This window comes from Eubalaena glacialis, chromosome 6 (assembly GCF_028564815.1).
Source record: "Eubalaena glacialis isolate mEubGla1 chromosome 6, mEubGla1.1.hap2.+ XY, whole genome shotgun sequence".
Taxonomy (NCBI): domain Eukaryota; kingdom Metazoa; phylum Chordata; class Mammalia; order Artiodactyla; family Balaenidae; genus Eubalaena; species Eubalaena glacialis.
The window spans coordinates 134,175,107-134,200,995 of record NC_083721.1 but is presented as its reverse complement, the minus strand read 5'-3'; the positions used below and the strand labels follow the sequence as shown (position 1 = coordinate 134,200,995).

The following is a 25,889-nucleotide window of genomic DNA, read 5'->3' as shown; positions in this document are numbered from 1 at the left end:
TCCCAGGCCCCCTTCAGCCCCATATAAAGGGTCTCTGGGGCTGGGTGGAGAGGGCTGGGAATCTGCATTTTAACAACACACTCTATGAGAGTCCAACACTCAAGGAAGCCTGTTAAGCTTTGCACCAGAAGTGAAATGAAGGTGACACCATTATAGTCCCAGCTGGCAGGTTTGCTGTGGGCCAGTCGTACTGGCTGTGACCAAGTGATTGGTGATGATTATGATATTAGTTCTCTTCTGTGTCATGGACTTAGCTGTCCGTGTCCAACCCCACTTCTGCATATAAACTCAAGGGCAGGGATCAGGGCTCCTGAGAGCCCAGCACTGTGGGGTCTTGACAGTCACCTGCAGAGCTTCACTGTAGGGACAAGAGGCACCTGCTGCTGCTCTGTACCAGGACGATGGGTTAGAGTGGCATCACCTCCCATCCCCATGGCCTTGGGCCCCCAAGGGTTGGGGCAGGGGCAACTCCTCTGGCCAGAAGGTATAGGTTCTGTCTGCTCTCTAGCAGATATACATGACAGTACAAATTCATGACCAAATTATATCAACAGCAGAATTATAATATATTAATAGCAATATCATAATAGAAAAAAGGCTTGGGAGGGCAACCATCTTCCAGAACCTGAAGGTTGGCATTCATTCTTCATGAGCTCAGCTGAAGGTAGTGCCTTCAGAATTTGGTTAAATGGCAGCGAGAAGGACCAGGGTTAGTGGCAGGGAATCATTTTCCAAGCAGGACCATTTAAGGGCCAAAACTGGCCCCTGAGGCTGCATGGAGCCTCCCTTCCGGAGTGAGATCTGTGGAAATAGAGCTGGTGGCTTTGGAATCAGACTGTCTGCGACAGTGGCTTTCACAAAGACTTCGGTCCCATGGCAGTGTGGCTGTTGACATTCCACCATATGAGGCCTTTCTGGGGGTGGCTTCTGGAAGGGTCTTCCAAGAGCAGTGGCACTCAAGAGATCTGCATGTGGCCACGACCAACGTCCAGCTGCTCCAGAGGACATGGCGAGTCAGCTCCTTGTTTGGTAAAGGCCAGGAGCGGGCTCAGTCCGATGGGGCGTGGACGGTCAAGGTCTTGTTGACAATCTCCGGGTTCTTGCTTGTGCAGCCCAAGCCCTGCCCAGTGAGCCCACTCTGGGAGGAGGCCTTAGTGCAGATGGAGGGCGGGGAAGCTCAGGGAGAACCATGCACCAGCGCCGCCTTGCACAAAGCCGGTCTCCAATAAATAAAGTACTTGTGGATGAAAGGCCTCCCTTGCTGGCTTCTGACTCTGAACCTGCACCCACAGCAGCAGCGCCTCTTGGCCAAGTCCGGAGAAGGCGCCCACCCCTCTGGAGGCGGTGAGAAGAGGCTGAGAAAATGCTGATGAGCGTGTTCAGGACCAGGAGAGTCAACCTCTCGGGCCTCTACTTTGTGGGCTTCAGATGGCCGAGCAGCCTGGCAGCTTTTGACATTCCCTGGGCTTCATCACCTGTTTTGCGGACATCCCCGACGGCCTCTCTTTACTCCGCGACACACAGGCTAAAGTCCAGACGAGGGAGCCCGTGTGAAGCCACCTCATCTGCGCCTGGGGAGGCTTGTGGGGGAGGGGTTCTTCCCGCCACTCTGAGATGACGAGCCCTGTCCTCACACCGTGGAGTGGGGCCTGGGCATCACGGCTATCCACAGCCGGCCGCAGGTCTTCACCACAGCGTGGCATTCTTAGTTCGAGATATACCCCCAGAAAGACAGAGATAAACATGCACAGACCCGTGTACGGAAGGGCCTAGAGTTAACGTGAACGGCATTTGGATGGCCCATCCTTGGGTGTCAGTCCCAGCTCTGGTGCCTGAGCGTGGGTAACTGAGAGGGGACCAGCTGGCCGTACTTCCCAACGGGGCAGCTTCCAAAGTGGCCTCTCGGGGCAGGAAGCGAGGATCTGAGGGGAAGGGAGCCGGCCCCTCCTGTGTTCTGTGCTGGTGCTGAACCCGGACGCAGAGGGGGCTGCAGCCAGCCTCCCCCTCCCCTAGCCTGGTTCTGGCCAGTAAGAGCTCAGCCCTCCCTTCTTCCTCTGGGCAGATACCCAGAGGTCTCTCCGCCTGGGAAACCACCCACTATGGGGCTGGGGGGGCAGAGCTGCCTCAGTGAGCATCCCTACTGCGCAGGATGAGCCTGGGCCTCTGGGGGCCCCTCCCAAGGGGCCAGGGAAGACCCAGCCCTCCAGCTCTGTGCCCCCCCCACCCAGGTGCACAGCGGCCCCAAGGGACCCTGGGGTGCTCTGGGAGGAGGGGACAGGGAAGGCAAATGGTGGTGGGGTTTTCTTTCTTATTTAAGAAACGAAAAGGAGATGCCGTGTTAACGTTAGTAAATGTGGGCAGGTGTGGGGCAGGGTCTGCTCTCGGGAGCAGGGTGGCGGCGAGGTCGCCTGTCAGATGAGGCTGGCGGCCTTCTCCTGCACGTTGTACTCCTTGTTTTTCTTCACCCGCCAGCTGATGTAGACGAGCAGCAGCGTGCCCAGAGCCTTGTAGCCCACCTGCAGGCCCAGGTACCTGTGGGGCAGGAGACAGGACCCGTGAGGGGTGTGGAGGCTCTGTGGCCAGCATCCCAGTGGCCCGGGCCATGTGTCCTCACCACTCAGGGAAGGATCCGGGCCCACCCAGGTGGGGCCGCTCTCCTCATTCCTTTTATCCCCAAGACCACAAGCCTCCCAGGGAGTGGATGTGGGACTCCCAGTCCAGTGCTCCTCGTCCCTGCCCTGGCGCCCACTGGAGGGCCAGAGAAACACTGCAGACCCAGCCGCCTGGAGGGTCCTGCTGCCCAGCACAGCCAGGAGGGGGCACCTTCCCGCTGCCCTCTTGGTCTGCCCCTCTCCAGGCCTTCTATACCACTCCCACGCCATTTCCAGATCCCGTCCTGCCCCCTGAAGCCCACTCTCCCTGCTGTTTCTGTCTGTGGGATGAGGCAGCAGGTGAGGTGGCTGGAAGAGGAGCCGAACTCTGTGGTGCTGCAGCTGGGTGCCGCCTGCCCTTGGCCTCTGCCAGGAGCCGTGATGGGCCACCTCTTTCTGAGCAGTGGGAGGCTGGCCTGGCATCATCATCCCACAGCCACGGCCTCTCCCTTTGAAAAACCTCTTTCTGCTGCTGTTCCCGCCCGCCGAGGGCCAGTGGGGACCGCAGAACGGGGGCCACATCAGAGCAGCCCCTGAGTCTTGGACGGCTCTCTGTGAGCCCTGAAATGCTGGTCACCGGTGGCCCCGCTCCCTGCCCAAGGCAGCTCCCCTCCTGCCCTCTCCCTCGGAGGCCTGAGAGCCTCACAGTTGCCACCAGAGCAGATGACGGCCTCTGCTTGGGCCTGGGGCCTGGCACGTCGTGCGGGCCCTCACCTGTCTCGGAGGGCGTCGTTGTCATAGTAGATGCAGGCCCCTCGCCTTCCAGAGCACTGCGCGCCCCAGCGGATGCAGGAGTAGTCGATGGTGAGGCCGTAGAGGGCTGGAGATGGCAGCCAGGCTGGCATCAGTGGGAAGAGAGTTCAGAGAGCTCAGGTCACGTGCAGCTGCCAGCAGAGGCGCCTGGCAGGGTGGGGAGCGAGCCCCCAAGTGCCCCTGCACGGCTCACGGGCATGAGCACGGCTCTGACCCACCCTGGGAACCACAGTGACTTTGGAAAGCAGAAGAGCTTTCCGTGAAGCCTGAATTACACTTTCACCAGAGGCTTAGAAGAGAAAAGGGGCCTGAGCCATCCTTCCAGGGCAGAGTGAGTCACAGATGTCACCGTGGGCCTGCTCAGACAGATACCATAGTTCCCACACTTGGGATTGCTAGGCTCCACTGGGTGGCAGGAGGCTCTTGAGGACACCAACTCCTCGGGTCCTCACAGCAGCCCGGAGGTGGGTGGGTGTCCTCATTTTAACGGGAAGGAAGGTGGGCTTGGCTGGCTCACCTTTGCATAGGCAAGGGGGGTTAGGGCTGGACTTTGCACCCTAGTTTTTGGAGGTTCAGATCCCACATTCTTCCACTACACGAAGCTGCCCTGCTGGGTTAGACAACACCCCCAGCAGACCCCCAGCAGTCCCCCAACACCCTGGCTGCTCAGAACCTCCCAGGCCCCCTGAACTTCCCCACAGCTGAGTGGTGAGAACTGGTCCAGCAGGGGCCACGCCCTACGGCTGCTGAATATTCGGATGAGCCCCGCATCCTTAGCTACAGTTCTAGGCAGTCACTGGACTGGGGAAGGGCTTGGCTGGACCCACATCTGGGCCAGGCCACCCCATTCTCAGAACCACTCTGAACTGCCTCTCAGACTCTGTTTTGGGCCCCGTGGGAAGCTGCTTCTGGAGGAAAGAAAAAGGCAATCTTCTGCTTGTGGCTCTGCCCAGAGTTGGGAACCTTCAAGAACCAGCCTCTCTATTCAGACCTGCTGGCTCCCAAATCTCCAGGTGAACAGGGGATGGAAACTGGACACAAGGACTGACCTACCTGAATGATGTTCCCTGAATAGAAATAAAGTCCAGAAAAATTTTCAACCAAGTCCCAGTGGGTAATTTGAAACTTGCCAAGTCCTTTTTTCTACCCAGGGTGGAATTGCCTTCTCAGGTGATGAATGGATCCCTCCAGCCTGGGTTTTCTATCTGTGGTGGCCACATTGAATTATCTGAGCTCAAATGAAAAAACAAAGGCAGCAGGTGCTTTGAGCCTCAGGAGAGGGGCTGTTTTCACGGTGGCTGGAAGAAGCAGGGCAGGACTCTCCAGAGCCCATCCTGGCTGCTGTTGGGCTGGACGGAATGTAAGGTTTCCTTCCCAGTGGAGGTTTCAGAGCAAGTTATAAATGATAAATTATAAATGGAAAGGCACTGTGGTGACGACCATACCTCTGCCACCAGGACAGGATAGATCCCAGTGTCCTGTGTCCTTTGTGCTTGTAATATAGGCCAGAGGAACAGAGTCTGAAGGGGGGCTTCTGGGGCGAGAGGAGCAAGTGGCCAGAGACCGAGAAATCCCACCGAAAAAACTGGTTCACTCCTCATCATCCCACACCTCACCCAGATTTGGTCGGAGAGGGCCCCCTGCTCAGCAGGCCCAGGAGAGACATCACCCACACACCCCAGCGTGATCATGGAAGCTGCTACGGGGTGAAGTGCAGATCAGACTCCCGGGTAATAATGCACCATGGGCTCTGCAGGGATTTCAGCGTTTAAGGTCAGAAAGTGCACCTTGATCACAAATGAAGTCCCTTCACTGCAGTCACCGTATTCCCCGCTGCAGTGCATACCCCCGGGTCCTCAATAAATCTGTCCTTTTATCTGGTCCCTTTACTCAGTGTAAATCCGTCCTGGAATCGGTCCCTTTACTTAGTGTACCTTCACTGCAAGGGTCTCCATATTAGTGCCCTGTGTTTATCTCGTGCCTGGAGGTGTCCAGAAGGGACAGTCCAGCGTGAGCAGTCTGGGAAAGGACCTGCAGGGCAAGCTGGGTGTTCCCTGACGCCTGCAGGCAGCTCGTCCTCCTGTAGCCAGTCCTGACCACTGGGCACAGTTCCCTTCCTCCTGGGTTCTGGGCTGCTCGAGAGCAGGCAGGGTTGGCCGGTAGAGGGCCCCACTTTGCCGAACAGAGGTAGGAGGAGTGGATTTTGTCAAATGGAAAGGAAGCCAGGGCTGGGCTCCGCTGCTGTTCTGGTTGGGACAGGAGCACGAGGTTTTGTTTCTACAGAGAATTCTTGGAGAGAGATGAAAAAATACCTGCCTTCAATGTTCTATTAGGCATTCTCAGCTGCACCCACTTTTCCTTTTTCTTACGTAATTTCATTTGGTGTTAATGCCATAGATGGAATCTTTCCTAACCTCAAGTGATGGGGAAACCGCCCATGTGGGATTTGGCATTTACTGTTGTGTTGACTGTGTACAGCTTCTCTTTACGACAGAGATGAGATGGGGCTTTCCCCGTCCCCACCCTGCACCCCACAGCCCTCTGATTCCCCTTCATCTAGGGCCACGAGGAAGGGGGCATCTCTGACACTTACCCAGCAGACGCATCAGCAAGAACTGTACTCCGATGGCAAATGACTTTTCCTCCTGGTTCACCACGCTGAAAAGGCAAACAGGAAATCAGCCATGGGAGGACTCAGGGCTATGCCTTCCCTCCACTGGGGCAGCCAGCCTCAGGGCACATTGGAACCTGCCCTCACGTGGCCTGACTGGGTTCACCTGGGCCCCGAGCTCCTCTCAGTGGTCCTCAAAGCATGGTCACTGGACCAGCAGCATCACCCTGGGAACTTGTTAGAAAGGCAGATTCTCAGGCCTCGCCTCAGAAGAAGAGTCAGACACTCTGGGGATGGGGCCCAGCGATCTGTGTTGTAAGAAGCCCCCCAAGAGATTCTGTGCACACTCAGGTTTGAGAACCACTGGTCTCTGTGATTTTCTGGGCTGCCCAGAGCCCCCTTCAAGAAGCAAAGGGCAGAGCATCTGGCAGCGGAGAGGATACTGAAGGCTGTATTTATGGCCGCAGGTCTGAACAGCTCCTGTGGTGTTTACAGCAATAGAAGACAGCCCTGATACAAAGTGTAATTAACGCCCCAGGGCTGTCGGCTCCTGTGTGCAACTAAAAGAATCCTCTACTTTGGGCCGGCTTCGTGGGCATGCGCCCTGTGTGGCCTCACAGGGCCCCACCCTCAGAAAGGTCCCGTGTTTGCTTTCGTGCTCTGCTGTGGCTGCCTTGAAATTCTTAATAATTTTGGAACCAGGAGCCTTGCATTTCCATTTTGCACTGGGTCCTGCAAATTATGCAGCCAGTCCTGCCCCCACCCTTCTTCCCTCAAGAGGAGAAAAGTGCTTGGCTGAGGAAGGAGGTTCAGCGAGAGAGGAGGGAGGCTGTCTGGAGGAGGTACTGCCAGGCCCTGTCATCCCTGCTGGGCGTGGAGCAGAGGGAGGACACGTCCTTCCACGAGGTGGGGAGCCAGGGGCGGGCCAGCTGGGGCACCAGGCTTCCCTGTGCCCTGAGTGCACACACTCCTGAGTGGGAGCTGGTTGGGGGAAAGCATTCGGGGGCTGAGGGGCCAGCAAGGGAGGGAACTCAGAAGTAATCCCCAGATCTCTGCACACGTTTTGTTTTACCTCCATACTTCTGCTAGCAAACTGGAAAGGGACCTTCTTTCAGCTTCTCAGAATACCCACTGGGGTGAAGCAGTGGGGAGGCACCCACTGGGATCCCCCAAGTGGGAAGTGCCTCAAATCTCAATCTCATGGACACTCCCTTTATTGCCCACAGATCCCTTCAGTGGTCCAATCCATAATAGATGCTTCCGTGTCTTGGTCCTTATCCCTGGGCAGACTCCCCTGGATTCTCAGCTAAATGGGACTTGGGAACCCCAATTCGGCTTCTGATAGAGATTTTGAGTTCCTTGTACTCTCTGCCCCTTCAGCCCTGAATTAACACTGGCTCTCTGACCTCTCTTTCCTGATACATTTTCGGCAAACCTTTACTCCCAGCCTGTATTTCCATGCCTGGCTGGAGGCCACGACTGATACAAATAAGGTTTGGGTCACCTGCAATGCCATCTTTAAGCCTCACCTTCTCCATACTACACAGCATCCATTCTTTCATCTTTCCCAGTGGGATTTATCTTTAAATCATTTTGGGATACTGGGGCCTCTTGTCCAATTTCACTCCAGCCCCTGACCAGAGATTTTCTAGAAAAGCCCACCCTGTGGTTGAAATGGTGCTTTGCCTCCACTACTTCCCCATCCCTGGGGCTTGACAGTCCTCTGGGAGGTGATCTAACAGGGATGCCCTTCTCCGCTGCTCAGGGACTTCCTTATCCTATTCCCTCTCCTCGTCATGGCCACCCACACACCTTTCTCAGGATCACTGGGTCCACCATGGTCCATCTGACTTGGGGTGCAAGAAGGAAAGCCCACTCAGGGGCCTTGGGTGAAAGCACGGGTACTTGGAATGCACGGATGGGGAGCAGTGGAGGAGAGGGTGGTGTTGGGAGGCAATGTGCTCTGAGCATCCCTACACAGTCCTGCGGAGTATGCTAAGAATGCAAGGTACTGACTGTTCGCTTCGTGGGCCATTTCCCAGGGTTGTGGCTGCAACGAGCAACCTTGAAGCATGAGGTAAAATCTCTAGACCAGCAGTAGGCTTGGTCTATATAAGCAGTGGCTCTCCCAAGCTCAGTGTTCCTTAGCTGTGACCTACACCCACTGCAGGTGAAACATACACCTGAGCCCCTCCACGTCACCCAGCAGGACTTGGGGGGCATGGATAAATGATGCAACATGAGGTTCACACTGCTTGCTGTGCTGTGAGCAGCAAAGTCCTTTGGCTTTGACCCAGGAGTCTCCCGGCCTCTGCCAGCATCCTTGTGGAAGAGTAAGAGAAACAGGAGCTTGGTAGTTTGCAAACTAACTTGTAAATAAGGTAAAATCCCAGACCCTTCCTCATCTCCTAGTCTTCTGGGGAAACTAGGTCATTGCCACCTAGCTAGCTGATAATAGTAATAGCGGTAACAATAATTTGGTCAATAGTGATAATTAACCAATATGCAGAGCACCTTGTATTTACAAAGCAATTTACCACATAACCCTGACACCAATCCTTCGAGGTCAATATCATTAACCCCCTTTCATCTGCAAGGAAACTGAGACTCGGTGAGGTGGGCAACACCCAAGGACTTTCAGCCAGTACGTGGCAGAAGTGGGCCTTTGACCCTGGCCCCGGGCTTCCAGATCCTGTGTTTTTCCCTCTCTGCTTGCCAGATGGATGAGGACATGAGGGAGGCAGGCAGGGGGTGAATTATGCCCACTTCGTTGAAACCTTATTTTCTCCTTCGCCGAGGGTGAGGTGAAGGGAGGTCATTCCCTGTCCACACCTCAGGGGCACCTCAGTGCTGCTGTAACAGGATACCTCTGTCCTCCCCTCTCACCTGGCTGGCCCCTCCCTTCTGACCTGGCTCCTAGCACACTGCGCTTTTCTCATTTCCATCCTTTCCGTGGCCCTCATTCTGTCTCTGGAACTTTCCTCATTTTCCTTCCCCGATTTTATGTATCCAACTGAATTCTCCTCCGTCCTCTCAGTTCTTTTAGGACTTGAAGATAAGTGAATCTACAGGCGTGCAGTCAGGCAGCCTGGCTTGGTCACGTGGCTCAGCCGTCAGGTCCCTGTGCGGGATGGAGGCACAGGGACCCCGTGAGACACGGAGTGAGGCTGCCGCTAGGGACTCCCAACAGGCCCGGCACAGAAGCCTCCGCCACTGGCGCACCAGCATTATCTCCCTGTATCACCCCAAGAACGTCCAAGGACTCTGAGGGGCACGAAAGGCAGGAGAGCTGAGAAGGGGGCAGCTGGGCACGAAGTGAGGGAAGCATGGGGAAGGAGAGGCGCACTCACCGCAGCACCATCATGTAGAGAGGGTTGTGGGAGGTGCAGGCTATGAGCGCCACAAAGGAGATGAGGAAGATGGCCGGGAGCAGGAAGTGCGCGCAGGGGATGGGGCATGGGCCCGTCTTTGCTGAAGCGGATCCTCCTCTCACGCAGCTGCAGTTCAAGTAGGTCTTGGAAGGAGAGGGAGGAGAATGGGGGAAACCTGCTGTTATTATTTCGACTCCGCATACTTTAAACGCCTGCTCCAGCTCTCGCTCCTCTGCCCTCCCTGGGGAGCTGGTGATGCTGGATGCAGAGGTTGGACAGGAGACCAGGTGGGGGTTTCAGGTGCCCCATGGATCCTGCCTCTGACCACTATTTGGGCAACAGAAACCATCTTCACCAAAACCAGTTGTCCAGCGTGGGCTGGGCTCTTCCCGCAGTTACACCCGCGTCCGGATATGTAGGATTCCACTGCCAGGCACGGCCCACCCAGTGGGGACCGGGGCCTGGGAGGGCCCTCCTCTGGAGCAGCAGTGGTTTTGTGGGTTGCTGTTTTTGCTGTTTTTGCTGTTTGTGTGTTTACTGCAGGGACGTTAAAGAAAGATAAAAATAGGAGGAGATAGCAGTGGGAACCCAGAGGAATCTACTGTACTTTCTGCCTGAGAGGAATTCTTCCTGTCTGCAAAGGTCTCTGTCTCAAGTCTGCGAATCCATACGGCTCAACACTGTTGTACAGCTCTCCTTGGTGGGCACTGCCTGTCAGGTGGCCTTCACCTTTTCTCTCACATTGTCTGATAGACCAGCCTATGGTCCAATTACTGTAAGTGTCAAAGTAGTTATAGGGCCAAGATCCTTCTACTAGGCATTGGAACTATGTACCCTTTTTACTTTGGCTACTAGGAAGCTCATAATTAAGTTATATGCAGTGTTGCTGCTACCTCCCTCAGTCTGGATTTTTTTAAACATAGAAACTTTTCCTTATAATTTGCTATTTTTTCTTGATATTATGCTAATGGATTTTGGTCTTGATGTGCTTGTGCTGTTATTGGAAACCTGTCAAGATTATTTCTGGAAATAGATGAGTCAGAGGTAAGTAAATAAAGATAAGAAAACCACAGAAGCCACCACAGGCTCCTCCGACTAGAAAGCAACTGAGAGAGCATCTTGTCCAAGTTCTTTGTCCTCCTGCTGCCTGAGAACCACGCTCCTCTGCCCGCAGAGCTGGCTGTGGAAGCAGCCTTGTCCTGTCCTCTCAGGGGAGGATGGTAAATAGGTCTAGCCTTGCCTGTGCCCTCCACACAGGCTTAAAGGAATAAGATGCATCCTTTCCTTAGGGCATCCTCAGGGGAACTGCAAAGACTTCCCAGTGCTCTTAGGAAAAAGAACATCCAAATCCTAACCTGACCCCTGCCTGCTCCCTGGCCGAGCAGGGTGTGACACTTCTCCTCAATCCGTGGCAGCCCTGGCCTTCTCTCTTTTCTCCTGCGCCAGCTCATTCATGCCCTGGGGCCTTGCAGTTGCATTCTGTTCGCTTCACTCCCAGGTCTTCATAGCGTTTTCTTCTTCTGGTGGTTCAGTTCTAATGTCACCTCCTCAGGGAGGCCCCCAGGCATTCTCTGTCCCATTAAGTCTCTTCATGGCATGGGTTACTTTCTAAAACTCCCTTGTGCATTTATTTGGTAGAATACAAACTCGTGAGGGCAGGGACCTGGGCTGATGGGTTCCCCCCTGAATACTCAGCACCCGTGGCTGTGTCTGTTGTTCACTAAGTATTTGCTGAATAACCGCACAGATGACTGGACTTGGTTTGCTGCTGTCTGATCCTGGGAGGCTGGGAGCCGTAGTGCTCTGAGGGCTGGCCAGGACCTCACCAAGTTAGCCTGGTGAGTGTGGGCTACCTGAGTGGGAGGCTGTGGCTGGGAGACACCTGGCCTTGCACAGACATGCCCCAGGCTGAGGCAGCACCCTGAGTTCTAGTCTCAGATCTGCCCCTAAATAGCTGCAGACTTCAAGCCAGTTGTGTGGCCATAGCTGAGTGTCGAGAGGGATTGAACCAAATGCCCTCTATCACTACTTCCGGCTCTAAGCTTCCAGGTCCACATTACAGAGGCCCTCTGCCCTCGATTTATCTGGGCCAGTCCATGTGGCTTTGCAACACTGCCAGGACGCAGACAGGCCCATTAGGATCCGTGAGGGTGAGACTGGCAGGCCTCAGCTGAAGGAGTGCTCTGGCTTGTTTCTGCTCTGAGCATTGTTAGGCCTCAGGAATGTGAATTTGTTGGACATCGGCCCATCTTTAATTGACTTTAGGCTGTAGGCATCTGGTCATGACCCTAGGGAAGGGGAGGTGGAGAGAGGGTGGGTGTGGCCCAGAGGCCAGGATGCTGGGAATGAGTGGGGTGGAGCCCTGCCCATCCCGAGTGGAGGAGCCGGCTGCAGGGGCACACACTCGGCAGTGGCCCGGGTCCCCTCCGGCCCTTACCGGTTGCTTGGAGACTATAGAGCTGACGTTGATTTCACTGCAGCCAGCATGGCAAGGGGAGAGGTACTCAACCCCATCGTCTCCACAGACTGGGTGGAAGACGGAATCTGGGCACGAGCAGTCCCTGCGGCAGGCGGGAGGCTGTGGATGTATAGAACTTGATGTGCTGCCAGCAAAACAGGAAATGGGAATCAAACAAAGCAAGACCAAAGGAAAACCTCTCCACTCCAGCCCAGCGTGAGTCCCCTGCCTGGTTAGTGTGCCTGTGCGTCTCTGTTTGTCTTGGGCCAGTGCCACCCAGGGATCTGAATTATGTCTATTGGAGCGAACAGTGAACTTGGCCGGTGCTCATGGCACCTCTACTTCTTCTGCTAGTAGGAGCCCAAACTACCAGTCGTTGGAAATGCTTGGTTGGCAAATTCCCCACTTCAGAGGGGGTCGAGACAGCCAACCAGTCAGGACTCCGATGAGACAGATGGCAGATGCTATGGGAAAGTCACAGGCAATAATTTCCCTTCCTTTCTCTTTCATCTGAGCTTGGGCTGAGGCCCCTTGAGGCAATCCAGGGTCTAGATGGCTCCCGTCTCTGGGTCTATGTAGCCATCACCCAGGTCACTCCATTCCCCTGAGCTTCAACCAAGGGATTTCACTGGTTGATCTCACCAATCTTACCATATCTGATATTCCTGATCTTCTTAGGGGAGGGTCCAGATTGGGGCCGATAAACCACAGTTCAGAGCTTTGCTAAAATAACTATACTAATCCTAGTTAACTCATGCTCCAGGCACTGTGCCGAGGGCTTTTCATGCGCCATCACAGTAAGTCTAGAATGAGTGGTGCTCCTTTTGTGGATGAGGAACCTGAAGATTAGATAAGTTAAGTAACTTTCCCCAACCAGTAAAGAACAGTGCCAGAACTAGGACCTGGTCCGATGACAAAGCCCCGTGCTAAACTCCCAGTGAAAACCTTCTTGGTCTCTCTCAATCCACAGCCAGAAGACCAGTACAAACCAGGGGGTGGGGGGTCCCGTCCTGAGTGACGCTCCCTTCCCTCATATCCACCAGAGACAGGAGAGTTTCTTTCAAAGAGAAAGAGAAAACACCAAGGCTGAAAAGTATGGCATCTCCAAGTATTGCAACCTCACGGGGCAAAATCTTAAAGAAGAGCTGTTGAAAGGTGGCTCCCAGGAAAAAAGTAACTGCTCCTTGCTCAGCACACTCCCTCATGGTCCTCAAAGCCCTTTCTGAACATGAAGCCAGACTTAGAACTTAAAACCATGTTGCTTTATGCAAACCGACAGGTATACTTTACCTGCCCTCTTCCTCACCTGCCCTAATTTTTCAAATCTGCCATCACTTTCCTTGTTCTTTCCCAGATCTTTGCAGGTCTCCGTCTCTCATCTTTCTTTCTTTCTCTCATCTTTCATCTACGCTCAATAAGACTCTGTAATTTTAGCCGGTACAGAGTGGATGCTAAAGGTAGCTATTTCCTGGTTCCTGAGGCTCACAGCACTACAGATTCATCCTGAAACCAAACTAATTAGTTTTTGGTGCTTCTTAAAAAACAGAACCCTAACCCTGATTGCTGGTGACCCACTAGGACCCTCTGATTTCTTCTCATAATTGAGCACACTATTCAAGATCTGATTTTCTCAGTTGCCACATAAGAGATTAGATCAACAAGGGAAAAGGAGAGAGGACAGTTGAAGAAGCAGAAAGGAAGACGTGTGGCAGCCACTGACAGGCTCTGGCCCCAGCCTCATTCCCACTACCTGCGGGGGTTGACCTCTGCCACGACTGGGGTGGAGCAGCCCATGAAGAACAGAGGGGCACAGAGGATCATGGAGATGGTGATGATGGTGGCAGCCACGCGGGGAATGGTTTGCAGAGAGAAAACAAAACGCTTCATGAGGATTCCTCCAAACAGCATCCCCAAGGCCGCAGCAGGGAGGTTCACAGCACCTACAGACGGAGAGAAGCTGGTCTGGGTACACAGGCCTCGCAGTGTGTGTGGGCCGCACACTGAGCTGGACCACAGAGAAGGGGGCATGGCTTCCTGAAGCGACATTCAATATGATTAATTGCAATAGTAATAAATGACATTAATTGAGCATTTACTGCAGAGTTATCTTGACATGGCAGACTGCCCTGCCTGTGCCAAGAATAAAGAAAGAAGTGGGGCCCTTGCAGCCAGAGGGATGTGGGTTGAATGTGCACTTATTAAGTGCCTTTCATTACCTGGCCTGTCCTTGAGCTATGACCACATGGGGTTAGCAAGGCACTGATGGTGCCCCCTGCCTGATGTGCTAGTCAGAGGCCAAAGGCTAGAGGCGTGAAGTCACAGCCAAGAGCCACACAGGAGGTCAGGGGTCACGCCCTGACCACCTTGCCACTTCCACATGGTCAAGCTCACCTGTGAATTGGGCCCCATAATTCCCTTGGGTACTTGGTGGGACCACATCAGTGTTTCTCACCCTCAGCTGCAAAAAACACCGATGCTGGATGCTGGACACTCTGCTTTCATTGATCGAGGGTGGGGCCTGGGCGTCCGTATGTCTTAAAGCTCTCCAGGGGAGCCTAAAGTGCAGCGGGGACGGAGAATCACTGGGCCCCATACTCCTTATCCAGGTGAATGTCTTCAAGTCATTGGAGAAGAAGGAAAAAACCCAGAGGCATCTTGCCCAGCCCCCAGTTCAATCCTCTCTCTTTCCTTTGTCGCCCCTGATGATGTCAGGGCCTTTGGGAGGCAGTCAGGCTTTCAGCCCCTCTGGCGGGGAGGAAGTCATCCCCCAGCCTCCGCCCACTCCTGTCTGGAATGATAGGGGCCTAAGAAATCTGCCAAGAGCGGTCTAGATTGCCAACCTGGAAGAATGTCCTTAAAATTCTTTCTCTCAGGCAAGAACCCTCTGGCTCCTGCCTGTGTCCGGTCTGGGGGCTCCCGGCCCTGGGTGGGTGGCGGGAGGGCCCAGCTGCGGCGGCACCCGGGGGACTCACCGATGAGGAAGTTGGCATAGGCCGCGGAGGCGCCGTACTGCTTCTCCAGGAACTTGTTGAGGAAGGTGGAGAGGCCGGCAATGACGGAGGAGAAGGTGCACTGGGCCAGGACCACCAGCATGAAGAGCGGGTTCATCAGGAGCCTCAGGAAGATGCGGGGGAACCCTGCCAACAGACTGCCGTCAGGGCCGGGCCTCCGGGCAGTGGTCACAGGGTCCGTGACCCTGGCCACTGCCCTTCCTCCCCCCCAGGCAGCTCCTCTCTCTTCCTCAGGGCAGAATCCAGGCCCTGAGCCGTTCAGTGGCCTGTTGGGGGCACACAGCCACTCGGATTCCACTCAACACGCACATGGGCTGAATGAAAGGAGGACAGGCCTGGAAGAAGTCAGGCGGAGGGCGACTGTACATGATGGCTGCACCCATGGGCAGGGAGGGGAGAGGAGAACGTGGGCCAGGCGGTGCGGGTGGCGCTGCCTCTGTCTGAGTTTGGGTCTCCTGCCATCTGCACAGCAGCAGTCACCAGGGCCCCTGGCAGAGCCCCTCGGGAGGGGTTGGCCAGTTTTAGACCACCTGCTCTAGGTGCCCCTCACCACACCTAACGCCACATGGGCTGGGCTACCCCGGGCCGCCCCCACCCCAAGCCAGCCCTCCCAGGGCTGCCAGGTCACTCAGTTACGTTTAATGAAATCCACCAGGGAGCTTCTTGACTTGGCCTCTTCCATCTTCCTTGCCTCATCCGCTATGGTGGGCGTCCTCTGAAGGCGGCGAATGGGGTGAGGGTTAATGAGCCATGTGCCCTGCAGCCACCTTCCCTGGGCCCTTGATCCTTCTGGTCTTAGTGGCTCAGGGCTGGGCAGTGGTCAGCCACCCCGGGTGTGTGGGAGGGCGTCCAAAGCCATCACCACCTGCGTGTCAGTGAGCCCGGTGCTTGGCCACCGACCAGAACGCGTCCATGCCAGGGCCTCCCAAGATATTATTTCATACCTGGGCATATTATTTCGTATCTAACTGTTGGCTGATGCCAAAAGGCATCCGAGTGGATCTCACCCCTTGTCTGTCTGTCATGGCTACACTTCTTCCCTGTCCTCAGATTCCAGGGGCTGCGGGCTTCTGGGACGCTCTGGTCTAGAATGACCTCTGTTTTCCAGTTCTCTCTTTCAATCTCCTCTATGGAGTCCCTTCTTTCTTCTGGGCCCAAAGCTGGGTCCTGTTCAAGGCTCTGACCTGGCTCTTAGCCTGCACTTCCTGGGCAAACCTCCTCAGTGAACTCGCCTTCCGCTTCCGAACTTGTTAGCTGCAGCCTGAGGCCCCCAGCTCTGAACCACCACACAGACGCAAGGTCCCTGAGCTCTGACACCACTAGGATCCCCCAGGGGACTCATCAGCAGGCCTAGGAGCTCCCATTCATTTAGTGCTTTCTCCACGGTGGGCACCACACCCAGCGCTCTGCATGCAACGTCCCACTCCTCACAACCTCCTCCCAAGATAGGGACTCTATCGCCAGTATTTTAAAGCAGAGGAGACTTAGGAGCAAGGAAACTTACCTAGGATCCCTCAGCTAGTTGACAAGTAGCAAAGCTGGATTCAGGTTTGCCTCCCCCCAAAACCACCCAAATGTGCTGCCAACCTCTGAAATTCTTCCTCAAGACAAGCGGAGGCCCCTCTACCCTCGCCCCTCCCCCAAGCTGGGCCTAGATCTCACACACCTCATTGCCAGACGTCCAGCTCTGCCTCTGGCTCTGAACCTCGGCACAAATTTTTGCCCCTCTCAGCTCACTGCTGAGTCCTTCTCGGCACCCCCTCCGAGGACATCTACCCCTGCCCTTGCCTCAGCTGTCCGGCAGCCATGGCCTCGGTCCTCAGCTGCATCCCCCATCTCTACACTGGCCTCATCAGATCTCCAGCCTTCATTCCTTCCCAACTCTCCAACCTCAACTTTGACCCAGCTGCCATGTTGTCACCTGAGTGGGTACCAGTCACTCAGAATTTCATGGGATCAGAACAAGTTTTAGACCCTTCAGCCTAAGGTCAAGGCCCCCACCCAGACTTCTCCCCCCATTTTCCATTCTCATCCTTCCCTGGTTTCTTTCCCCAACAGATATGACTGGAAGATGCAGGGCAGGGCAGTCGGCTCAAAGCGTGCTCCACTCGCAGCCCACCCTCACGCTCTGCAGCACGAGGAATCCCCTTCTTACTCAGTCCTTTAGGATTAGACATGACCGGCCCTATTACATGCAAAAGTCAACTGCTCCAGGGCACATATTCAGCTTTTATTGGCTCTTAATTCTTTATCCCACTTTAGATGAACTCAGTGTTTCCCCAGACTACATTCCCTGGAGCCCTCCTAATCTCTGAGATGCTAACACGGTAAAGGGAACACTGATGAGATACCATCTTTTGGAAATTCACAAGCACTCTCACCTCTCAAAGTCTCTCAGAAGTCCTGTATCATGAAACTTGTTTAGATTTCACCCAGAATTTACTTAACTTGCTGCAACTTCTCAGCTCTGTTTATTTTCTACCCCTACCTACTTTTATGAAACTCTTATAATCGGTAGAATTGTGGGTTCTCAGAAGCTTACCTCCATTCCTCTGGGCATTGCTCGAGGAAAGAAAAAAAAGGGGAAAGAGGTAACAACTAGGCAGGCTGAGGAAATGAGCAGGCCCAGCCACCAGGCTCCTATCCATCGGGGGTCTCTGGGGCTCAAGTTAACTGCAGCTGAAGAGAAAACAAAGGACACAAGTGCTTGTTGGATGAATGCATGAGCTCACCTTACTGATCGGGGAAACTTTCTTCCCATGATGGAGAAGAGGTAAGCTGTGAGCTAGCATCTTCGTGCAGATGGCATTCTCTCTCCAGGCCACTCTGGTCTTCTCAGAGAATGGAGGCCACTGGGAGGATCAGTGAGGTTAACTTTGGCCTGCAAGCGCCATTTCATTGGTCAATTTTCAAACCCATGCATGTATTCGTGGTTTCCAAACCTGCACTCTTAATCACTGGATGCTACTGCCTCCCAACTTTATTGATCCCTAAGAAAGGAGGCCTCATAATCCTTAGATGCTCAAAAAAACAACCACCAACAGAGTAGGCTACCAGGCCTCTGAAGGAGATGCTTTCTTCTTTGTAGTCTCCCATCCACGTCTAAGGGTCTGCCACTGTACTTCCCTTTGTAAAGAAACTACATGGGCATGGAGGGAGGGAGAAGATAGCAGAACAGCCCTCAGCCCAACACTGTCCTGGGCACTGTCCCTGGTGGCCTGGGAGCTCAGTTGCTAGTCTCTTTGGGCAGCGAAGAGCCAGGACCCAACTCAGGAAGTGCCAGTGAAGGGCAAAGATGGCTTGACCCTGAGCAGACAGCTCCGCTAGCTTTGCCCTTTCATTTGAAGTACAGGTGGATGACCCTGAGCAGATGACATTGTGGTCAGACAGCCCCAGGGACAGGAGTCCATGGGCTCTGGCAGCATGACTGGCTTAAGGCCTGCCCACAGTCTTTGTGAGACAGGCAGGTTCTGATCTGGGTGCTGGGCACTGGCGGGTGGGGGGGTGTTATTCCTGAAGGTCTGGCTTGGACCTGCCTTCCAGCCACATCTGGCCTGTGGGAACTTACATATCACCCACACACGCCCCACGCATTGCCCCCCTTGGCTCTGTCCGGATGGTTTCCTCCACTGGGAAGGCCTCTCCCATCACCACCTGTGTAATTCCACCCACATGGGATGCAGATCTCACCTCTCTGGGAGGCCCTCCCTCATCACCTCATGGAGGAGCACTTTTTCTGCCTTGGAACTGTCAAAGCACTTTGTCTGTCCCTCTGTGACAGTGGCAGTCTTCCCTGTCTTGTGGGAGGCTGGGGTGTGTAAGGCAACCTCACAATAGCCATATGCCCTTGCAGGGTCCATCCTGGGGTCAGCTCCCTGAACGGTTAACTCAGTACGTGTGATCCTGTCTATGGATTGTACTTTCTCATCCTAACATACACAGTGGCTTCATCCAGATCACTTTTTAAAGAGCTCACTCCTGTCAACCTCAATATATATTAGGCATGTTCTAAACACGGCAACATCTCTATTTCACTATCATTAGCCCCATTTTACAGATGAGGAAACTGAGGCACAGAAAGGATGAAGATACTTGCCCAAGATCACTCAGCCAGTAGAGGAGGTGGAACCAGGATTAGACACAGGTTCTCTGCTACCTGTGCCCACATGGTTAAACACGATGTTACACCCCTCTGGATGGGAGTCATAATCCATGTGTGTATTCTATGTAGTGCTTCTTCTTTTCCCCCAAAGAGCTCTTATCAATATTTTCTTAAACAATCAAAACCATCTTAGAATCAAAGAATCATAGAGCTCTTTTTAATACCACCACCAAGACAGGCAGCTGTGGTGGCAACACCTGAGCCCCTGCCCTAGGTCTCAAGGTTTCCCGCTGCAGAAAGTGTGATTTCTTAGGGAAGAAAGTGTGTTTTCTTCAGCAGTTCATCCCCCTTGCCCACCCCCACCCCGGGCCCTGGAGAGAGGAGGCCCACGCTGTCTGCTGACTGCAGGAGGGAGGGAGGGAGTGGGTGGCGAGGGGGCCGTGAGCATTTAAAGTTCAAGCTTCATCCTTGTCCTGATTGGCTGGGGGTTGTGGTCCTGGCACACACTCACCTGTGTCCACCCTGCCGTAGTCCACAAAGATCTGCAGCATGACCGAGCCCAGCAGGTACCCGAAAGCCGGTCCGAATACAGAGATGGCAAATAAGATGGCTGGAAAGGGGAGGAGGAAAGGAGGCTGAGAGGGATTGAGAGGGTGGCAGCCCCGGGCTCTTTCCCTTGCTGAGGGGTTCCTGAGACATCACCCCATCTGTCCCCTGGCCCTGACAAGTCCACACCTGTGGCATTTACTATAGGCATGGCTGGAGCCACTCAAGATCCTGAGATGTGCGGAACCAAAGCTGTTTCTCCTCCAGCCAGATGCCAGAGAGATCCGCTTGCCGGGAGAGAAGCGGCCTCCTCGGCATTTACAGATGCTGGCCCAGGTGCGTGTTGGTGGGCAAATCTCCTTGCAGGTACAATGTGGCAGTGGCAGCCCCGGGGGAGCTTGTGGGCCACAGAGCCTGTGGGTGTGGTCTGTCTGGTCTGGGCCGTGGGCCCTGAGGATACTCAGTGTGGCTTGTTCTAAGGAAAGGATTTGGTCAGTCAGATGGTCATGTGCTATCTGCTTTGCATATGCTTCTTTGAGGCCAAACTTTTCCCTAAGTGGATGGCTCAGAGAACATGTGTGCCCAGCCTGTGCCCAGACTCGACAGACGTAGTAGCTACTGCTGGTCGAGGAGCTGCCCGGTGCCTGCCCTGGGACCAAGGGCTCACGTACATCACCTCAGGTACTCCCACGTCCCCAGTGCGCAGAGACTGTGGGCCCCATCCTGCAGGTGAGGAGCTGGTGCCTGGGCCGGGACTCAGACCAGGTGTGTCAGATCCCCAGACCTCTGCACACATTGGCTGGGCCACGTCAGGACCCGCCCCCATCCCGCAGCCCTCTTCAAGCCCGACTCACAGATGTACAGGGGCGAGTTGTTGGGCTCCGAGAAGTCGTCCACGTAGGAGATCCCGAACGGCTGGATGGGCACCGTGCCGATGCCCGCCAGCAGCTGGGCCACCACCATCAGACCCCACATGCTGCTGGTCTCCTTCCGGGAGTCCTGGGTGCTGCTGTGGCACTTGCTGGGGGGCAGGCCCTGCCAGTGTTTCTGACAGAGCTCAGTCTGGAGGCGGCTGCTGTTCCCTGCAATGAGACAGGGGGCGCCGGTCACCCCCACCCTGGAGTCCTGGCCGCATCAGCTGGCCTCCAGACCCGGCCTTTCTCCCAGGCCTTCTGGGAGCGGCTCTAGAAACAAACGTGAAAGGAGGGGAGAGGGTGGGCTCCCTGCCCTGAGGCGGCCCAGCCCTTGTCGGGTGTGAGAGGCATCCTCGTCTCCTGGGGATCCATTCCTTCTCCTCTCTGGGTGCAGGTGGGGGGCTGGGCATGGAGGGATCAGTACCTTCCTCCCTGGGAAAGAGGAACCCAGGCTTGTCGGCCTTCAGTGCCCCTGTGCACAGCCTCAGGCTCGGGCCCCCAAGGTGTGGTTCACTTCAGCAGGACAGAGGTCATTCTGTCCCACAGAAGATGGTGTCACCCCCAGCCTGGGATGCTCGCCAGGGGTCATGACTCCCAGATCCCTCACTCCTGGATGAACCCGGCATTGGGTCACGCTAGAGAGCCCTGTTGTCAAAGGCATTGAACGTGCTTACCCAACCTGGCAGCTCCCAAGGGTCAAGAACCTGGGAAGCTGAAGGGACTTTGAGACCGTCCGGTTTAAACCCTCCTGTTACAGATGGGGGGGCGAGGCTGCACCCACAGGAGCTAGGCTGCACCTTCTGTGAGGGCCCCAGAGGCCCCAGTGTGGCCTGTGGGCACCAGTGCCTATGGCTTTGGGGACCTGGCCAGGCTGGACGGCCACTCCCATGCCACTGTTTCCAATTTGGCCCACATGAAACAAAGAGCGCTGTCAGCTCCCCGAGGCCTTGAGGGCTCCTGAGGGCTCCTTTCCATGAGATGCCTTCTTTCCCAGCCTTGTAGAAGCCAATGGAAACTGCTAACGTCCCTGATCCCGCTCCCTGGAGTTCCGTTTCACTCTCATTTGTGGCCCTCCCAGAGACGGCAGAGCTCTGAGCTGGGTGGGCCTCAGGGTCCCACAGAGAGGAAAAGCGAGGGCCGTGGACGAGATCTGTCCATCACACTGGACTCTGCCCAGTGCTGTTGAGCTCAGGGCTCCTCTGGACGGTGGGGCTGGGGAGGGGTCTGCCCTCCTCATCGTCCCCTCACCTCCCGCAGACACACATGCTTGTCCAGCCTGGCCCCAGCATCTCCTGTCCTCTATACTAGTGCCTGTGTAGGACATGTTTAAAAACCACTGGCCTAGGGGGCTCCCCCATCGATCAGGGGGCCCCTTGGCAAAGGGGGCCAAGACGCCTGTCTGGTCAAGGTCATCCAGACCTGACCCCAGCTGTGTGCAGGGGAGCTGTGTGCACCCAGGCCAACGGCCAGCCCCAGACTTTTGTGAGTGTCCCTCTGTACCTTCCTCCTCCCACTCCACACCCATTGTCCCACCTTTCAATTCAGGGTTCGGATAGAGAGTGGTCTAACCACATGGGTAAATAGGAGGCGCCTCTTAGAATTAGAGTGGGGAGGTAGCCTTACTGACATGCAAAGACAGCTGTAACATCTTGTAGATTCAAAAAATAACTAGTAGTTTGGAGAAGAATATGATCCCTAATTTATAAAATGTATGCGGCCTGATGGAATATGCAGAGAAAAACTCTGGAAGACCATGGTTCTCTCAGGGTGATGGGATTGTGGTGATCTTTGTGTGTGTGTGTGCTTGCCTCAGTGTACTTTCTAATTTTTCTATAATGAACACAAGATACTTTTGAAATAAAGCAACAGTAAAAGCTTTTAAATTAAAAATATTTTTTTCATAAAAATATATAGCCAAAATTTAACAATGTCTCTCCCACTTCTTATTTCTTTGTTCCACAGCCATTGCCCTAGGCCTGCAAAAGGCAGGCCCATCACACTAGGGCTGAGTTTCTCTGCCCACCCCACCTTCCCTGACGCCTCTCCTTGCTTGTGTATTGGGCCTTTCTCTGACTTACACGCTTTACTGTAGAGATCCAAGTTCCAGCGCCAGAATTTTTAAGCTTCTATTTACTGCACAGGCAGACACTGCCAAGGCTGTGACGTACATTTTGTCCTGCTCACAGGGGTTATTGGCCCACATAAGTGGTTGCTCTGGGGCAGAGCTGGTATTTGAACCCATGTGTGCCTGACTCAAAGTCCTTAATGAAATCAAATCTGAAATGGCAGCTTTGAAAAGACACAACACACATTTTGCAGGGATGGAGGAGCCAGGCCTGGGGAGATTCCTACCCATCCCTAGTTACATTCAAACACATGAGCCCTCTGACCTCTGTAAGTGTCTGGGAACTTCCTCCCAGGTAGAGGTATCCTGGAAAGAGGCTGGCTGCTGGGAGTTTTGCTGAAATCCGAGACAAAGAGACGAAACAAACACATGGTATAAAGAGTCAAGAAATTGGCTTTGGTGAAATAAGCCAGACACAGAAAGACAAATACTGTATGATCTCACTTATATGTGGAATCTAAAACAGTCAAACACAAAGAAGCAGAGAGTAGAATGGTGATCGCCAGGGGCTTGGGGGAGGGGGAAATGGGGAGGTGATGGTCAAGGGTATAAAGTTTCAGTTATGTCAGATAAGTTCTGTCGGGAGATCTACTAGACAGCATAGCGCCTGTAGATAACAATACTGCACTATACACTCAAAATTTACTAAGAGGGTAGAACTTAAGTGTTCTTAACACACACACACACACACAATAAAGGGGCAGGAGGAAAGTTTGGTACATGATGGATATGTCTGTGGCTTTGATGGTGGTGATGGTTTCATGGGTATACTCATCCTCAAATTCATTAAGTTTTATACATTACTATGTACAGCTTTTTACATGTCAATCATATCTCAATAAAGGCATTTTTTTTTTTTTGAAGAAAGAAAAATTGGTTTTAGCCCTAGGTAGCTGTGTGATCTTGAGCAAGTTTCTGAACCTCTCTGAGCCTCAGTTTCCCTTTAGGCGGAGACCATAAGGTGGCTGGATAGGGACAGTCCCTATGGGTCATTAAAGGGCTAGAAGGCTATGGTTCCAGAAAGGGGAGCAGGCATGAAAAACTGGACCCGCTGGTCAGTCAGCATGGCTGATGGCTGTGCCTGCCCCTTTGTAGGAAGGCTGGTGTGCCTCAGTGATGCTGCAAGGGCCTGATTCTCAGGATCGTCACTTTAGTCTGGAAGCACAAAGCTGTGAAATGTTCCTGCTGAGAAAGAGCCCACTCCTCACCACACTCAGGAACCCTCCCACCAACACTGCCCCGTGTCCAACACTCAGAGACGGGGCTGTGGTGCTGGCAGACTCACGCTCATCCCCAGGGGGAGGCCCAGGTGGCTGTGGGCAGGCAAGGCCCATAGATGTTGGAGCGGCTGGGCTGGGAGCCTGGGACCTGGGTTCTAGTCCTGGATCTGACTCCTCACGTCAGTGACCTTGACTTTGAAAGACCTCAGAGGATTCCGGGGAAGGGGCCATGCACTGCAGAGGGTGGGCGGTAGCCGGAGGACCAGGCTCACAGCTCACTCCGTGCCCTCAGTGCGGCAGCCACACGGACACCCCAGCGGGTGAGTGTTTACATGCTGTGGGCTGTGCTAGTCTTTAGAAAAAGACCCCACTACCCTTCTCAAGACCATATGGGCAAGTTCAGGAATGAGGGCGGAGCCGGCTGGCTGCCTGGCCCTGGCCACCCTCTGATCTGTGCTACCAACAGGCCAGGTGCAGCTGTGCGGTCACTCAAACAGTTGGCTGCACGCCCTGCTCACCTCCCTCTGCCAACTTTGACTGAGGTGACACACATCTAAAGGGCTCGTAAATTAAAAAGCTGCTCAAATGGGTAAGTTCTCAAATGGGCATTTCTTTTCAGAAGATTCAAACAAATTTCCAGTAGATTTTGTAAGAGGAAATGAGCAAAGTTTGGAGTTCCCTAAAACCGTGGGCTACTGTCACTTGCAAATGTAATTGGCTGAGCTGCCTGTCTCTGTCTAGGTGTGACAGCAGCTCCCTGTCACATGTTGTCTGGTCGGCTATGGGGTGGCAGGGCCAGGTCTCCCTTAAGTGCAAGGGTGGTGTAAAGATCACCCAAAGGCAAACGACCACACGGGGAAAGAGGTGCAAAGAATTGGCCCCTGCTCCCAGTGCAGCCACTGAAGGACCACACCCAGGCCCGTCAGCTCCCATGGACGATGCCTGCCTCACAGGGAAAAGCTGGGATGCTAAGACCTGAAAAGACACCTGGACACACCTTCCAAAGCCTTCTGTCTGCTGTGGTACACACATCATCAAAGAAGCAACCGCAACGTTGCCAAAATATTGGTCAAATCAAAACCACAGTGAGATACCATTTCATACCCTTCAAAAAACAGAAAACAAGTGTTGGGTAAGATGTAGAGAAATTAGAACCCTTGTGCATTGCTGGTAAGAATGTAAAATAGTGCAGCCACTGTGGAAAACAGTATGGAAATTCTTCAAAAAAAATTAAACATAGAACTACCATATTATCCAGCATGTACACTCCTGGGTATTTACCCAAAAGAATTCAAAGCCGGGACTTGAACAGGTATTTGTACACTGGTGTTCATAGCCAGATTGTTCACAATAGCCAAAAGGTGGAAACAACCCAAATGTCCATCAGATGAATGGATAAACATAATGTGATATACACATGCAATGGAATATTATGGAGCCTTAAAAAGGAAGGCTTAATACACATGTTACATAAAAAATGAATGAACCTTGAAGATATTATGCTAACTGAAACAAGTCAGACACAAAAGTACAACCATTGCACGACTCCATTTATATGAGGAACCTAGAATAGACAAATTCATAGAGACAGAAAGCAGAATGATGGTTGCCAGGCAGGGGCTGGGGGAAGGGGAAAGAGGGAGTTAGTGTTTAAGGGGCACAGTTTCCATTGGGAAAGATGAAAAAGCTCTGGAGATGGATGGTGACAATGGCTGTACAACAGTGTGAAAGTACTTAATGCCCTGAATTGGACACGTTTAAATGGCAAATTTTATGTTATATATATTTTACCACAATAAAAAATACAGCCTGGTATCCACAGCGTACCAGAGAGCACGTGGGGAGGCACCAAACCCAGTGCTGTTGGGGAGAGGGTTTGGGAAGGATTCCCAGAGACAATAGCCCCTGAGCTGAGAAGGATCAGCAGGAGGAGACAGAAGAGCCGTGGTGAGGAGGGGAGAGCTCAGAGGTTCAGCGGGGTCAGTATGCAGACACCGCCAGGGCGAGGCCCAGCTGCTCCTGGAGGGCTGCCGTGTCCTGCAAAGGGGCCTGGATTACATCCTAAGGAGAACCCAGAGGGTGACGATCAGGAGGGGGGCAGTACAACTAACACACTGGAGGGATTAA

The 25,889-nt window shown here is 53.9% G+C and overlaps 1 protein-coding gene across 1 annotated transcript in view; it reads right to left on the bottom strand.

The window, feature by feature from the left end:
* Positions 1 to 542: 542 nt before the first annotated feature.
* Positions 543 to 25,889, bottom strand: part of SLCO2A1 (solute carrier organic anion transporter family member 2A1) — a 78,038-nt gene continuing 52,691 nt past the window's right edge. The window contains exons 4-14 of the mRNA XM_061194652.1: positions 20,358 to 20,585; positions 19,469 to 19,567; positions 17,398 to 17,534; positions 15,492 to 15,570; positions 14,817 to 14,981; positions 13,595 to 13,784; positions 11,824 to 11,989; positions 9,366 to 9,529; positions 5,998 to 6,062; positions 3,366 to 3,489; positions 543 to 2,532 (exon numbers count right to left, since the gene is read on the bottom strand). Of these exons, the coding sequence (XP_061050635.1) occupies positions 2,412 to 2,532; positions 3,366 to 3,489; positions 5,998 to 6,062; positions 9,366 to 9,529; positions 11,824 to 11,989; positions 13,595 to 13,784; positions 14,817 to 14,981; positions 15,492 to 15,570; positions 17,398 to 17,534; positions 19,469 to 19,567; positions 20,358 to 20,585 (1,538 nt within the window). The 3' untranslated portion in view covers positions 543 to 2,411. The remainder of the gene's footprint in view (positions 2,533 to 3,365; positions 3,490 to 5,997; positions 6,063 to 9,365; positions 9,530 to 11,823; positions 11,990 to 13,594; positions 13,785 to 14,816; positions 14,982 to 15,491; positions 15,571 to 17,397; positions 17,535 to 19,468; positions 19,568 to 20,357; positions 20,586 to 25,889) is intronic.